This window comes from Chiloscyllium punctatum, chromosome 1 (genome assembly GCF_047496795.1).
Source record: "Chiloscyllium punctatum isolate Juve2018m chromosome 1, sChiPun1.3, whole genome shotgun sequence".
NCBI classification, from domain to species: Eukaryota; Metazoa; Chordata; class Chondrichthyes; order Orectolobiformes; family Hemiscylliidae; genus Chiloscyllium; species Chiloscyllium punctatum.
Genome location: NC_092739.1, coordinates 53,301,856 through 53,319,556, shown reverse-complemented (window position 1 = coordinate 53,319,556; position 17,701 = coordinate 53,301,856). Strand labels below are relative to the sequence as shown.

At 39.9% G+C, this 17,701-nt stretch overlaps 1 protein-coding gene across 7 annotated transcripts in view; it reads right to left on the bottom strand.

The window, feature by feature from the left end:
* Positions 1–17,701, bottom strand: part of slit2 (slit homolog 2 (Drosophila)) — a 461,089-nt gene that overhangs the window by 30,354 nt on the left and 413,034 nt on the right. For 4 of the 7 annotated variants that reach the window (XM_072562078.1, XM_072561956.1, XM_072561962.1 and 1 more), the window contains 2 exons: positions 16,363–16,389; positions 7,220–7,313 (listed from right to left, as the gene is read on the bottom strand). In XM_072562078.1, the coding sequence (XP_072418179.1) occupies positions 7,220–7,313; positions 16,363–16,389 (121 nt within the window). The remainder of the gene's footprint in view (positions 1–7,219; positions 7,314–16,362; positions 16,390–17,701) is intronic. The other 3 variants (XM_072561971.1, XM_072562035.1, XM_072562148.1) reach the window with 1 other exon arrangement.

Below are 17,701 nucleotides of genomic sequence, written 5' to 3'. Positions count from 1 at the left end.
TTTCAGAGGAAATATTATTGGTATTTATTGTTTGGAAAAGGATTCAAGTCTCATCAGAAATAAAATAAAGAACTGTGAATGCTGGAGATTTGAAACAAAAACACCAAATTGCCGGTGAAAATCACTGGACTCGAAATGTTAACTGTGTTTTCTCCCCGTAGATGCTGGGTTTTTCCAGCAATTTCTGTTTCAGGTCTTGTCAGACTCTCATACGTCAACTATCGGGAGCTCAGCAAAAGGTGTTCTCTACTCTGTTCATTCAATATCAACATCAAACTGTTCTTGCTTAAAAGGAAGTTTCTTTTCATTGGAAGGCTAACGGTCTACTTAGACCAGCTGTACTTTTCTAGCCCCATCCTTTTTGACTCTGATTCTCCAGCATCTGCAGTCCCCATTTTCTTCTATTTAATACAGTCTGGCCCAGGCGGTTATTGAACCCATGTAATACTGCTGGCAGTGTGCACAGTTTATACAGTGGCACAACAAGGCTTTATGTGTAGGCGTGCAATGACTATTATCTACCTGCAGGCAGAAAGGAAGTGCTATAGCAGCACCTGCTTAGAGCTGGATGATATCCAAATCGCAGTATACAACTGCTGTTTTCGATAATTATGTGCACTGTGGAGAATATGCCCATTTATATTTAGTCATTTCATAACCATAGTGAAAGGAAGCAAAGGCACTAAAGTTTATTAGAGAGTCCCTTCCTGATCAACAGTGCAACACTTCAGAATGAAAAATAAAGAACAGCAGATTCTGGAAGTCTGAAAAAAAACCCCAGAAATTGCTGGAAAAGCTCAGCAGGTCTGGCAGCATTTGTGGAGAGAAGACAAAATTAACATTTCGGATCCAGTGATCCTTCTTCAGAACTCTTCAATGACATATCGTGCCTGAAACTTATTGAGGCTGGGATGCAGAGGGGTAAAACTAATACCTTTGCGGAGCACAGAGATTCTGGGGTTGTGAGGTTTTTTTTTAAATGTTGTATTCTTGTATTGACAAATGCTATTTTAGATTGAATTGAAGTTCTTGCTAGACTCTGCCAAATAAAGTGAATTCTGCACCATTAGTTTTAACTCTGTTTTAGTGAATTATATCTTCAATAGAGATTTAAAATATATTATTGGTTGTTCTGCAGTGATTCATGCTTTTTAAATCTGTTTCTTTGTAAGACTGCATCCCGAACTGCTTACTGGGTTTTCCCACCTTATCGTGGAGATCGGATCTGCATTGCTGCAACTACGTGGTATTTTCTGAGATAACCACTGCTGGTATTATCTGGTATTTGCCATGTCTAGCAATGCAAGATACTGGCTCAGGGCCATGAGAATTAGTTTGCTGCCAACAAACTTTCTGTTTGCTTTGTTTTAGGCTTATCAAGTGATTAGCATTACAGGGTACACCACTACAGAGTCTCTGAGAAGAGGCAGGGTTCTTAGATAATGAGAAGGTTTATTGCACGATAGCAAGAAATAAAACTACATTTATTTGATCAGGGACCTTAGGGAGTAGGTGGAGATGCATACAGCCTTTCTGAAATCTACAGCAGGATTCCTCCATTCAACTCACTAATTATGTGAAACATCAGGACAGTTACATTAACCCCTTCCAAATCTCATATTACAAATTCCTGATTAGAATTTTGACTAGACCATACTAAGAATGCTTTGCACTGTGTCCTGATTTTTTTAATGTAGCATGACACAGAAGCACCAGAAGAAGTACCAAATATATATGGATGAAATCAGAGCAAAGAAGACTCTCTATATTTGTTTCATTTGTTCACAGGGTGTGGGCATTGCTGGCTTGGCCAGTATTTATTTTTCACGCCTAATTGGCCTGGAGAATGTGGTGGTGAGTCAACTACTTTTGCAGTTCTTGAGTTGAAGAGACACCAACAATGGTGTTAGGAAGGAAGGTCCAGGATTTTGAACCAGTGACACTGAATGTATGGCAAGATAGTTCAAAGTTAGGATGGTGTATGCTTTGGAGGAGAACTTGCAGATTGTAGTGTTCCCATGTATCTGCTGTTACTGTCCTTCTTGATGGTAGGGGGTCATGCATTTGGAGGCGATATTGATGGAGACTTGTGAGTTACCACGGTGCATCTGATTGATTGTACGCACTGCATTTATTCTGCATCAATGACGAAAGGAATAAATGCTGAAGATAGTTTATGCCTCGGCACTGAAGTAGGCTGCTCTGTCCTGCACTGTGTCTTCCTCAGTGTAACAAGGGAGCTGCAACCATTCAGGCAAATAATGGTTATTCTGTCATTCTCCTGACTTCTGTCTTGTAGATGGTGGACAAGCATTTGAAAGTGAGTTATTCGCCACAGAATTTCTAGCCTCTGACCCATTCTTGAAGACACAGTATTTGTTTGGCTGGTCCAGTTCAGTCAATGGTTCTGTCAACTCCCACAGTGTACACAGTGGGTGATTCAACACTGGTATTGCAGTGAATGTGAGGGGGCAATGGTCTCTTAATAGAAATGGTCATTGAACGGCATTTGTGTGGCAAGAATCTTATTTGCCACTTGTCAGCATAAGCCTGGACATTGTCCAGATCTTGTTGCATTTGAACATGGACGACTTCAGTATCTGAGGAGTCGGAAATGGTGTTGACCGGGATGCAAACATTGGCGAACATGCCAACTTCTGACATTATATTGGAAAGAATGTCATTGGTGAAGATTTGAAGGTGATGGGGCCTGGATACTATCCTGAGAAACTCCCACACAGATGTCCTTGGACAGAGATGAACAGCCTCCAACAATCATAGCCATCATTCTTTCTGTCAGGAATGACTCCAATCAGTGGAGTGATCTCCCCTAATCAATACTGACTCCAGTTTTGTTCGGCCTCCTTGATGCCACACTTGGTCAAATCCTGGTGCTCATTCAAATAGCTTAGGTTTTAAGATAGCGATGAATAAGGATAAGTCAGGAGGTACTAAACTTGGGGAGAACAAATTACATTAGTATTAGGCAAGTGCTAGGGAGTGTTAATTGGGAGGAGCTGTTATTGGGCAAGTCCACATTTGACATGTGGGAGTTGTTTAAAGACCTGTTGGTGAGAGTTCAGGACCAGCATGTTTCAGTAAGGATGAAGGACAAGGATGGCAAGGTAAGGGACCCTTGGATAAAGAGGAAGGTTGTGAATTTAGTCAAAAATAAAAAAAAGCACACATAACATTTAGGAAGCTAAAGTCAGACAGGGCCCATGAGGAATATAAAGTAAGCAGGAAAGAACTCAAGCAGGGAATCATATGAGCAAGAAGCAAAATGGGAAGTAGGGTTAAACAGAATCTCAAGGCATTCTAGTAATACATTAAAAATAAAAGGATAACTAGGGAGAAGGTAATACCAGTCAAGGACAAAACAGGGAACTTGTGCTTGGAGGCAGAGGATGTGGGTGAGATCCTAAATGAATACTTTGCATTGGTGTTTACCTGGGAGAAGGATATGGAGGATAGTGAAGTTTGTGTAGACCATGCCAATGTAATAGTGCATTTTGAGATCAAGAAAGAAGTGTTGGGTCTCTTCAAGAGCATTAAGGTGGATAAGTCCCCAGGTCCTGATAGTATCTATCCCAGGTTATTGACAGAGGCAAGAGAGGAGATTGCTGAGACCTTAACCAAGATCTTTGTATCCTCACTAGACACTAGAAAGGTCCCAGAGGACTGGTAAGTAACTACCTTTGTTCAAGAGGTAAACCGGGATAATCCAGGAAACAATAAGTGTCAGATCGGTGGCTGGGAAGCTACTGGAGAGAATTCTTAGGGGTAGGATTTACACGCATTTGGAAAAGCCTGGCCTAATTAGGGTCAATCAGCATGGCTTTGTGTGGGGCAGGTCATATTTTACTAATAACTGAATTTTTTGAGGAGGTGACAAAGGTGATCGATAAGGGTAGAGCAGTGAATGTTTTCGGCATGGACTTTACCACAAGGTCCCTCACATTAGGCTCATCGAGAAGAGTAAGATGCATGAAACCCACGGTGACTTGGCTGCACGGATTCAGAATTGGCTTGCCCATAGATGGCAGAGGGTAGTGGTGGAAGCGTGTTTTTCTGGCTGGAGGTCCGTGATTAGTGGTGTTCCACAGGAATCTATACTAGGACCTCTGCTGTTTGTGATATATATCAATGACTTGGATGAAAAGGTCGATGGATCGGTTAGTTAGTTTGCAGATTATATAAAGATCGGTGGAGTTGCAGGTAGTGTTGAAGGTTATCAAAGGATACTGTGGGATATAGTTCAATTGCTGAAATGAGCAGAGAACTGGCAGATGGAATTTAATCTGGGCAAGTGTGAGGTGCTACACTTTGGGAGATCATTTGTTAAGGAAAAGTATAAAGTTAATGGCAATATCCTGAGACAGAGGGCGGTGGTGTAGGGTTGTTTTTCAGATTGGAGGCCTGTGTCCAGTGGAGTGCCATAAGGATCAGTGCTGGGCCCACTACTTTTCATCATTTATATAAATCATTTGGATGTAAGTTTAAGAGGTATAGTTAGTAAGTTTGCAGGTGACACCAAAATTGGAGGTGTAGTGTAGTGGACAGCGAAGAAGGTTACCTCAGATTACAGCGGATCTTGATCAGATGGGCCAATGGGCTGAGGAGTGTCAGATGGAGTTTAATTTAGATAAGTGCAAGGTGGTGCACTTTGGGAAAGCAAATCTTAGCAGGACTTATACAAATGGTAAAGTCCGAGGGAATGTTGCTGAACAAAGAGACCTTGGAGTGCAGGTTCATAGCTCCTTGAAAGTGGAGTCGCAGGTAAATTGGATAGTGAAGAAGGCACTTGGTATGCTTTCCTTTATTGGTCAGGGTATTGAGTACAGGAGTTGGGAGGTCATGTTGCTGCTGTACAGGACATTGGTTAGGCCACTTTTGGAATATTACATGCAGTTCTGGTCTCCTTCCTTTTGGAAAGATGTTGTGAAATGTGAAAGGGTTCAGAAAAGATTTACAAGGATGTTGCCAGGAGGATTTTAGCTATAGGGAGAAGTTGAATAGGCTAGGTCTGTTTTCCCTGGAACATCGGAGGCTGAGGGGTGACCTTATAGAGGTTCATAAAATTATGAAGGGCATGGATAGGGTAAATAGACAAGGTCTTTTCCCTGGGATGGGGGAGTTCAGAACCAGAGGGCATAGGTTTAGGATGAGAGGGGAAAGACATAAAAGAGACCGAAGGGGCAACTTTTTCATGCAGAGGGTGGTACATGTATGGAATGAGCTGCCAGGGGAAGTGGTAGAGGCTGGTGCAATTGCAACATTTAAGAGGCATTTGGATGGGTATATGAATAGGAAGGGTTTGGAGGGATATGGGCCGGGTGCTGGCAGGTGGGACGAGATTGGGTTGGGATATCTGGTCGGCATGGACCAGATATCCCAAGGGCCTGAATCTGTGCTGTATGTCTCTATGACTATGACTCTACAGAGGGATCTTGGGGTTCAAGTCCATAGCTCCCTGAAAACAGCCACATAAGTAGCTGGGGTGGTAAAGAAGGCATATGGCCTGCCTGCCTTTATTGTTCAGGGAATTGAATACAGGAGTCAGAATGTCACATTGCAACTTTATAAGACTTTGTTTTGGCCACACTTAGAATATTGCATTCAATTCTGGTTGCCACATTACAAGAAGGATGTGCAGGCTTTGGAGAGGGTGCAGAAGAGGTTTACCAGGATGCTGCCTGGATTAAAGGGCATGAGCTATAAGGAGAGTCTAGAAAAACTTGAATTGTTTTCTCTGGAGTGACTGAGGCTGAGGGGAGACTTGGGCGAAGTCTGTAAAATTATGAGATGGATAGATAGGGTTGATGATCAGAATCTTTTTTTCTCCAGAGTTGAAATGTGTAATACCAGGCAGGCATGCATTTCAGGTGAAAGGGAGAAAGTTGAAAGGAGATGTGAGGGGCAAGTTCATTTTACACAGGGAGAGTTAAGATTCTGGATCGTGCTGCCAGGGGTTGTGGTAAAAACAGATATGATAGGGGCATTTAAGTAACTTTCAGATAAGCACATGGATATGCAAGGAATGGAGGGATATAAACCCCAGGGCAGGCACAAGGGATTAATTTCATTTGGTGTCATGTTTGGCACAATGTGAGCTGAGAGGCCCATTCCTGTGCTCTACAGTTCTATGTTCCAAATAGTGTTTTTCGGCATAGAATGCCTGATCCCAGCTTACCCCAGGAGATAGCTGGCAAACCCAACAGAATAGGCAGCCATCTGAGGGCACAGGAAAGCAGTGCAGCACACATGTAATCCCTGAACTGCCAGTAAATTGTGGTGAGCTCAAGGATAATGGGAGTCACTTGGCTCATTACTAATACTAACTGACATCTTGCTGCTGATCACCAGGAACACCGCCTCAACCTCTCCTGCCCTCTGTTTATTTGGGGAAGGTTTGCTGCTGCTGGGAAACCGAAGAACTCTCCCACAATGAAGACAGCCTGGCCACCATGTTTGCCACCATGATGGACTACGTTAAATCCAGCCCCATGTTTTCATTTTTAGAGGTGGCCACAAATACAAAGATGATTTGTAATAAATTCAACAAGAAATTCAAAGGAAACTTCTTCACTCAGAGAATGGTGAGCAACTCCCTATAATATAAATTACTTGAGGGACAATAGCACAAATACATTTAAGAAAAAAAATTCTTAACTGAGGGAGAAAGGAGTAGAATGATATATGGATAGGATGAGATGATAGGAGCTGAATGATGTGAAGAATTGGTACGATATTGGTATGAAACAGATAGCTGTTTCTGATCTGTAAAATTCCATGTACTTATAAAAGTTACTCCATGGAGTAAGGCTTCACAAATTTGTTATTTTAAAATTCAGGATCTCAGAGTGGAAATTGTTATGCACTGAGCCCTTTTTCTGTACTTAAAACATCCTGTAACGATGGAAAAGTTACCATGGAACAAATTCAGAATAGGGACCTGATGCCTGCCTTCGATTTCCATTCCAAAACTGGTTTACAATAAGTAGACCATGAGTCTGAGTATTCATCAGTTTCTGTGCGGTTCTCAGTGAAAATGCTTCAGGTAAATTTCCACCCCAAATTGTCTCTCTCTCTCCATTTCATTTGAAATATGTAATGGCGCAATTTCAAAATTCTTCATTTATGCCCAAGTTAACAGAAGAAATACACGGTGACCAGAAAATGACAGATTAATCATCCAGCAAATAAGCATTGCACATACTTGAATCCCTTGAGTGTCATGATACATTTGGAGTCGTGCTGACAAGCATTCAGCTCTGGGGCGCAGAAGTCCAGTTTCTCTTCGCATAGCTCACCTGTGACAGAATAAGAAAAGACTATAGGTTTATCCCCTGTTGCAGCAATGAGACTTGAACAGAGTGATAAAATAATAGAGGTGGGATCTGAATTACTGCTTGGAAACTGTGAACTCTAAATCTTGAGAGAAAGAAATGCTTCAACGTTCTCCATCATTCTTAAAAGCTGCTGATGGAGTTAACTTGATGAATGGTTTCATTACACAGAGATAAATAGTGAATGTTTTTCTTTGTTGATCTTCCCTAGGTGATCCCTGAAAGCACTGTGTTATTCAATCATGTGAAAATGATACACTACACCAAAAGCAGAAAATATCTGTACACTCCATTGATGGGACTGAGGCACAACACAATCTTGGGCTGCTAAATATGTTTATTTTCTATTAGAGTTAAATTTCTTTACTTCATTAAATTTGAATGGTTAATAAATACAATATTTCATGAAGAGAAACCATACAAGTTAAAGTATTTTAAGAATTCGCGTTATTTTGTTGGTTTTCACAGTAAATGGTTGAATTCATCATGAGACTAATGATTCAGTTTGATCAACATATCTATTATCTTTCCTTGACCTCCACCATACTCTATGTACAAATTATGATCTTACGTTACTGAACTGTCTTTCTATAGAAAGTCTCTCAAACTCTTCCAAACTTATCTCATAGCACCTTATTTAATGTTGTATGTGAAATCCACATTAGATTAAATCAGGTCATGTTCAGATGATCTACAAAATCATGAGGATTATTCTATTCAAGCCATTAATAAGCACTCGAAATGTATCATGGTAAATCATAAAAACACAAAACATAATGGCACAAGAACTGAAGAACTCATCAACCATCCCCTGACACATGCACAGTCTGATACATGGTGATAAATGAATGCACTTATTATGGCTCCTGGTTCATATAAAACATGCTAAATTCTTGTGGCCAGGTGGTGCAGTGGGCGAGACCATTGTTAATTCAGCGTGGGGCTCACTATCCAATCAAATTCAAACTGTTAGAATAGTATCAGAGAGTTCAAAGAGAGATGAATTTATAAACATAACCTTTCATCGACCATAGTTGACAGAAACCAGCTATAATTTAGCATTAATTGCATGAAATGTCAGTCTCACATACAAGAAGGTGTGAATCCTTGTGTGGGACTAGAAATTATGTTGTGGGTGGTATTACTGATGACTTGTATTAATGCACCAGCTAGACATAAGGATGATCATAATGTATTTGCTTTAGTTAAATCTAACCTCTGGGATGACTTGAAGCAGATAATGAATTCAGTGGTGCAGAGAAATATAGCATTGATCAGATCAAATCATCGACATTTTGAGCATAGAAAAGTGCTGGAAACCAAAAATCCATAGTTGTTCCAGTTTACTCCCATTGTAACTCATGAAAGAGTGCACTACATGGGTCACAAGTAGATTGAGACATAAATACCTCAGGTCCTGGCATTAACTAGAGCTGCAGTGAGTCTAATAATAATGAAACCAACATCTGTCCCTTACAAAGCCAGAGGCAAAGCCAGGGATCACATGAATCAGGTATTCCTAGCCACTCAATCATCAAATGAGGTCTTGTTTATCACTGACAAGATGCACATGGAACATCAACCACTTCTAAAGTGGAAGTGGACTCACTTGATAGTATATGCTGGAAACAAATTGATACATTCAACATTTCCTTAAAGCAGTTCTCTTCCTAAGATCCACTCCAGCAAACATAAGAAATAGTGGAGAATCATAGAGTCATCAAGTTGTACAGTCCGGAATAAGATTCTTCAGTCCAACTCATCCATGCTGGCCAAGTATCTTAAATTAATCTAGTCCCATTTGCCAGCATTTGGTCCATATCCCTTAAATCCTTCCTATTCATATACCCATCCAGATGCCTTTTAAATGTTGTAATTGTACCATGAAGCAACCTACTACTTTTATACCTCCTGGACAGGACCTAGACCCCAACATTACAATTTGTAGTTTTCCCTTTCAGGCAGGAGCTTTAGACATGTGTCGAATGGTCCAGCCAACTGCCAAGATATATAATTAGGTGACCTCTCCACAACCTTGCACACTCCAGTGGGGCAATGATCCTGTCTTAATCTTCAAGATTGCTGTTTGCGAATTTTTTGGGTCCTGATCTTACTTTCAGATATCAAAGAGCCTTATTCCTGTGACAGACACATTCAGACTGGTGCAACATACATTTCTACCTTCATGCAAGTATATTATACCAACATCTGTAACATAGCATGCTCTTAATCATGCCAATAAGATGCAGGAAATAACTCACAGATGAAACACTGGCATTTGAAGAATTTCTAGTCTGTACCCACCCATGCTCAGGCTTATCATCAGCATAAGTTGGTGCATTTTTCATGTAAGCATTAAGTACACACAATTTAAAATGCTTTTTCTATATGTGAATATGAGTAAAATATCACCTATAGTTAAAAATGTAGCTTTGAGGTAGGGGAGTGCCTCGTTGGCTGCACTGCTAATGCTCTGTGGTGTGGATCTGTTTTAAAATTGGAATGCCAAAAAATAAAAGTTCTCTTGGTGATAATTTTAGAAGCAAATCGGCCTGTGCATAAATGGGAAACCCATTTTGTTCACATTCTGAAACAAAATTATTCACAAAAAAAGGTTCCCCTTCAGATTTAGTCACGCCCTAAGCACACGAATTTTCAGACAAATCCACAGTGATTATTTCACCTGTTGTTGCCAATACAAGATTTCTGTTTCTGCACTACCATTAGAAGCAGACTCCACAATCGAGAATAATGTCCTGTAGATTTATATGATGGATTTTTTTTGCCTCACTGTCCTCCAAACATTTTTTATTGCTGCTAAGTTGATGGAACAAGGCCACCCACATCAGGCAGATAATCATGTTTTGATTCCTCCATTTCTGTCTGTCTACTGACAAGAAAGATCTTAAGTGAAATTAGTTGGAGCATTCTCAAACACAAACTGTCCATGATGCTGGAGTATTACAGAGCTCTTAGCTTGACATCAGGAGTTTGGAAAACATTAGAATCTGTTATATACCACAGCAAATAGGAGCAGGAGGAACCCACACAGCATCTCAAAACTGCTCTGCCAGTCAGTATGATCATGGTTGAACATTCGACTCAGTGTCCAGTTCTCCCCGTATCCTTTGACTCCTTTAGACCTAAGAACTAAATCTAATTCCTTCTTGAAAACATTCAATGTTTTAGTCTCAACTGCTTTCAATGGGAGAGAATTCACAAATCTCTGGGTAAAGAAATTTTTCCTCATCTCACTCCTAAAAGACTTCCCTGTATATTGAGACTAACCTCTCGTTCTTGATTTTGTGGTCATTGGGAACATCCTTCTTGTGTTTACCATTATACAGGATGTAGAAACTAATTGCAAAGTTGGGCAGAATCAACATGAATTTATGAATGATAAACTTAAGTTTTTTTTTGGTGTTGCTGGAGTTTTCTGAGGATGTTTGGAAAAAAAACACAACCAATATGGTGCATTTGATTTTTCAGATGTGTTTTGCTAATGCCACAAATGGCAAGTTAGTAAATAAAATAGTGCGCATGGTTTTAGGGACAATATATTAGCACGGATTGAAAATTATTTAGTAGAGAGAAACCAGAGACTCGAATAAATATTCTGCTTGCCTCTTTGTGGGGTATGTGGAATATTCCTTGTTCCAGCCCTACCCAGGTCACACACACATCTCTTTCTCTGGTACATTGATGATTTCTTTAGCAACCCGGCTGCTGTAATCCAGAACTGGAAAAATTAATCAGTTTTGCTTCCAATTTCCATCCTTTCCTCACCTTCACCTGGCCCATTTCTGACTCTTGACATCTCTTCCTTGACTTCACTATTTCAATTCTGAAGATAAGCTATTCACCAATATCTATTATAAGCCCACTGATTCTCATACATCTTTACCATACTGCAACATACACTGCTTTCTGCAAGGATTCCATTCTATTCTCTTAGTTTCATCAGCCCCATTGCACCTATTTTGATGATGACACCTTCCACTAGGATACCTCTGACATGAATATTTTCCTCAACCGAGGTTGACAGGGTCCTTAGCCATGTCTTGCCTATCTCTTGCACTTCTGTCCTCACCCCTCTCCCATCATTCCCAGATCAATAGGGTTCCCTTTCTCTGCACTTTCCAACTCACTAATCTCTGCATTCAAAGGATCATCCATTGCCGTTCCTATCACCTCCAGCGTGATGCCACCACCAAACACATTATCTCTTCCTTCCAGTATTCCTCAGGGACCATTCCCTCTGTGACATTCCAGTTAACTCCTCCACCATTCCCAAAAGACCCCCAACCACCATGGCAGCTTCCCATACAATTTCAAATGTGCAACACTTGTCCATTTACCTCCTTTCTTCCTACCCTTCAAGTCCCCAAACACTTCACTTGTACTTCTCTCAATCCAGTCTTTGTTGTTCACAATGCAGTCTCCTTTATATTGATGAGACCAAATGCAGACTGGGTGACCACTTTGTGAAATACTTCTACTCTGTCTGTAGGAATCACCCTGACCTTTCAGTTTCTCACCATTTTAATAAACCACCTTGCTCTCATGCTAGCATTCCTGTCATGCTACAATATTCCAATGTGATACAATGCCAAGCTGCAGGAACAACACCTCATCATCATCTTAGGCACTTTACAACCTCCAGCTCTGAATATTGAATTAAATAACTTCACAACCTGAATGCATGATGTCTGGTCTCATTTTTTTTACGTTCTCGCTCTCCCCACCTCTCCACCTTGGATTTACAAAATGGAAATCATGCTTCATAGATTAACTAGAATTTTTCAAGGATGTAACTAATAGAGTAAATAAGGGGGCAGTAGATGCGGTTTGTTTGGATTTTCATAAGGCTAAAGTTCCACACTAGAGATTAGTATGCAAAATTAACACAAATGGGTTTGGGGGGTAGTGTACTGATATGATTAGATTAGATTGAATTCCCTACAGTGTCCTTCGGCCCAACAAGTCCACATTGACCCTCCGCTGAGTAACCCAACCCCATCTGACTAATGCTCCGAACAACTATCGACAATTTAGCATCGCCAGTTCACCTGACCTGCACATCTTTGGAATGTGGGAGGAAACCCACACAGACACGGGGAGAATGTGCAAACTCCACAAAGACAGTTGCCCAAGGCTGGAATCAAACCTGGGATCCTGGCACTGTGAGGCAGCAGTGCTAACCACTGAGCCACCGTGCTGCCCACTGGGTAGACAACTGGCTGGCAGACAGGAAACAGAAGGCATAAATAAATCAGTATTTTTCAATGTGGCAGGTAGCAACTAGTGGGCTACTACAGGAAACAGTGCATGAGCCCCCAACCCTTCGCAAATACATATCAATGAAATGGATGAGGGAACTAAATGTAATAGCCCCAAGGTTGCATGATGACATAAAGCAGGGTGGGAGGGTGAGCCTTTAAGGAGGATGCAGGAATGCTTTAATGTGATTTTGACAAGTTGAGTGAGTGAGAAAGTGTACGGCAGATGAAGTATAATATGGATAAATGAGAGGTTATCCACTTTGGTCGCAAAAACAGGAAGGCAGACTATTTTCTGAATGGCAATAGATTGGGAAAGTACATTGAGCCCTGGGTGTGCTTGCACAACAGTCACTGAAAGTTATGCATGCAAGCAGTGAAGAAGGCAAACAGTACGTTAGTCTCCATACCAAGAGGATTTGAATACAGGAGCAAAGATGCCTTGCTGCAAATAGACAGTGCCCTGGTGAGACCACACCTAGAGCATTGTGTGCAGTTATGGTCACTTTATCTGTGGAAGAATGTTCTGGTTATGTAGGGAGTAAAACAAGTTTGACTAGCCTGATTCCAGGATAGTAGAACTGATGCACATTGAGAGACTAGTTCAGTTAAAGACTATATTCACTAGAGTTTAGAAGAATGAAGGGGAATTGCATGGAACCTATAAAACCATGGAACCTATAATCGCATGGAACCTATAAAATTTCAACAGGTCCATCAGGGTAAATGCAGGAAGGATGTTCCCAAAGACCAGGGAGTCAAGAACCAGGGGTCACACTCAAAGGGTACGGGCTAAGCCATTTAAAACTGAGATGAGGAGAAATTTGTTCACCAGAGAGTGGTGAGCCTGTGGCATTCTCTGCCACAAAGTGAGGTTGAGGGCAAAACATTATGTGTTTTCAAAAAGGAGTTAGATGTAGTTCTTAGGGTTAAAGGGATTAAGGGATATGGGGAGAGAATTGGGTCAGGATGCTGAGTTGGATGATCGGCCATTGCCGTAACGAATGGTGGCCTACTCCTGTTCCTATTAGCTAAATTTCTTTGTCTTGTTTAATTTACTCTCAGTAGAGAGGACACATTCTCTCCCTTAATTTACAGCCATTTCACACCTCTCTTTGTCTTTCACCACTATTAACAATCCCTTTGTTTCTGCACCATCTGTTCCCTTCACTCCACCTCCAAAGCTGTCAAAAGTATAAAATAAACCATTTTTCAACATTTGTTTTTAGTTGTGAAGAAGTCATGCTAGACTCAAAATATCAAATCTGTCTCTCTATAGACACTGCCAAACCTGATGAGTGTCTGCAGCATTCTTTGTTTGTTGCAGATTTCCAGCTTCTGCAGTATTTTGCTTCTATTTGTGTCAGAATAAATCGGCCATTAATTCTCACAATGGCAGATTTTTATTAGTGGGGCATTGGAATGGTCAATGCTAAGTACATAACTGTTCACAATCTATAACAAATAATTTGGACATTAAATATTTTGGAATTTGTTGATGGCACCAAACTGAATAGGAATTTAAATTGTGTGGGGAGATACCAGGAAGACTCAGAGACCCAAAATGAAGGTGCTAGAATATGGTAGATAGAATATAAAGTAAACAAGTGTGATTTGGTCTCCCTACCTAAGGAAGGTTGCTCTTGCCAAGGCACTGCAGCTGAGATTTATCAGAAGGGATGATGGGATTGTTTTATGAGGAGAGATTGAGAACATTGAGTTTATATTCTCTTCTGTCCTGAATAATGTGAGGTGAACTCACTGTAATTTACAAAATTTATACAGGGCATGACAGAGTGGATTTAAAGGGGACGTTTCTCCTGATTGGTGATTCTAGAACTATGAGCATTGTCTCAGAACAACAGGCAGACCAGCTAAGAGTCAGATGAGAAGGATTTCTTTTCACTTAGAGAGTGGTGAATCTTTGGAAGTATCTAGCTCAGAAGTCTGTGGAAGCTCAATCATTGAGCAGCTTCAAATCAGGAATCAATAGATTTCTGGAGACTAATTGGAGGGAAATGGAAACATGATATTGAAGAAATGATCAGCTAGAAGCAAACACAGAAGTTCATTCTGGTCCACTGAAAGTGGTTCTTCAGAGTTGAGGTTAAAGCATCTTTTGTGGTGGGGCTCAATCTCCATACACTAGTAACCCATATAATTTTGATTAACACATAAACATTACTTTAAAAAAAATTAATTGATCAGAAAAGAGAAGATGAAGATACTGTTGTTATAAAAATGGCACTAAATGTTTAGCTCCAGTGCAAATGTTTTGCCTCGTGAAAAACATCTCTGCATGCAACTATGGAAAACAACAGCAAGAGTCATGCAGGTGACGACAATCCATCAGATGCAGTTTACTGCAATGTTCAAACAGCATCATGCAATGTAAAACTACTATTCTCAAAGGTAACATCTGCCATTAAATTTTAAATATAATTGAAACCATGTACTGATAAAGCACAAATTATTTCAATACTTTCTAGACTTTACATTTAAGTACATCTTACTCAAAATTAATCTGTATGTAGTGACTGAAAACTGCCTTTGAAATGGAATCTGACCTATGCACATCCCTATTTATGCATCAGATTGAAGACAGGCAATGTGCTGAACATAAGGAGCACAGCTCTTACCAGAAGCATTAGTTTACTTGAAAATGGAGCAAGTGGGCATATTGAGGGCAGGATCTATATGTTTTTAGCACGCGTGTGCATCAAAAGAAAAACATGATCCCAATCTACCTGTTTGAAAGTAGTTTGTTCTTTAAACTACTTGGCCTGTTTATTTTCAGGAGTCAATGCAAAAGGACTATACTTAGTTCAGTTTTTGATTTTATTATTGCACAGATTATGATTTCTACAATGCTGTTGTGTCACATAAACTGCAAAGATATTTATTGACTGATTTGAGTCAGCTCCACATTAATGGACATTAAGGGCATCATGTATATTTTAGCTGTTTACATTGGAGACACATTTCATACTTCTTATTGCCATCTTACTTCATTCCTTATATGGATGTTGTAATTATATCATATATCTTATCCATTCTTTATTTTTGTCTGGATGACTAATGTGTTATATGCTGTAATCCTGTCTAGTTCCTGGTGAATGTTTGATCATTGCATTATTTATCTTGCTTGAATACAGTTTATTTTGCCAGAGGTGAGGTAATAATTGACACTAAATGATCAGTAAGTGACACAGGATGAAGCCACAGACAGGCTCCATTAAGCAGCACCACTTCTTACAAGTATGACATAAGGAATGAAATTGACTATTCCATAACAAAGTACCACATGTCAATGCAGCAGATATATTGCACTTGAATCATATTCATCTTTTTGACTGATGCAATTCATGTTTATTGAAGATAGAGCTAGTTGAATCTGGGCTAGCACGACAATGATAAAACACAATTATGCTTCTGTACAAGTCATATCGTTTTTAAACACTGGATGATTTCTTTTTAGCACATCATGAGGATGAGTTCCAGTCATCTTTATTAGCTGAAGATTTGCTGACGAAGAGTAGCTTGACTTGATGTCCTTTCCTACCTCACCATAATGCTTTCAAAATAAGAAGGGAAAATGACAGTATTGTCAGGGAGTGGGAGTGGAAATCATGCACCTCATTTCCAAAAAACAAGCAGGTGACAGGAAGAAAAAAAAGATCCAAGTCTAAGAGCTTGTAGGAAAGAGAAAAGGGGAGAAACAGACTGCGACTGACCTTTTTCCACCTCATTCAGATTAGCAGCTTGCAGTGACAAGAGATAGAAGAAACAAGAGATTTTCTGAGTTTATTCTTTTTCAATACACTGGAACAATATAATGCAGCAGAAAAATAGCAGCTTATTTTTTTTATTTAGCAGCTTATCTATGGCTTTCATTTCTCCCTTTATAATTTGAGTTTTTTTTTTATTTCTTAGCCTTCTTTAATTTTCTTACGCTCTTTTTATCAGAGTTACAGCTCTGTCAGGGTCACAGACATTCTTGTGGATCACAATGGACCTATTCTGGTGAAATAATGACCATGACACAGTTTGTTAACTGTTTTGTTTCTTCACTTTAAATCCATTTCTCACCTTCAATTTCCTCTCCACCTTTCCTATTAGCACTTTTTATGACATGGATATGGCTCCATGGGGATGACAGTCCAAAGACCAATTGACCTTTTCCCCATGTGTATGCCTGAATAAAGGATATCAGGTGGACTGTGGAGGCCATTGTATTTGAACTTGATTCTATTGTACCCTGATATCCACATACGTGCATTTTTCAGCAGAGGTTTCTAAGATTTAAAGCAAGAGGTTTAGCTGATTTTTCCTTTCCCTTGCTCAGCAGAACTAAAGTGAGCCCTTAAATCATGACTGCCATGTGTTTGAGACTGAATAACTCAGCACAGACTAGGAAACCAACCTGAGACTTTCCTGACATTCATTTACTCAGTAACAAACTGGACTGTGCAACTGCCCAATACCCTTCCTTACTTTAATGACTGGTTTATAGAATACAACTTCTAAAGCATTACTATCATTCTTCATTTAACAAAGAGTTTAGAAATACACTGACAATGTCTAAAACAACACATTTAAATAAACCCAGTCATTAGATTTGTGATAGCAAGTTACATGGGTAAATCATGGTAACAGTCCAATAAGCCAACACTGGTCTTTTGGTTTTCTATGCTATTTTGCGTTCACCACGTGTCAGGAAATTCCACAATTAGTAGTCATTTCTTCATTTCCTGACAAAAACCCTACTATTATAAAAATGAGTTGACAAAACATACAGAACAGGTTCAAGCTAGTCACCAGTGACTTGCAGCAGTGATACTATGAATCTGAAGGGTTATCAAGCAGTAATCAATAGCAGCATGCTACTCAATCCTTCTGTGAAATCATGTCCATGTTCCATTGTAAAGTAACATTTTACCAAGTGATGAAAAATGAATGCAGCTTTCATCTACTGGCTTGAACACCAACATCTCATTTTAAGGAAATTAACACAAAAAAACTCAAGTGCTTCACAAGAATTGTTAGAGACTATATTCTTCATAAATTATTGAA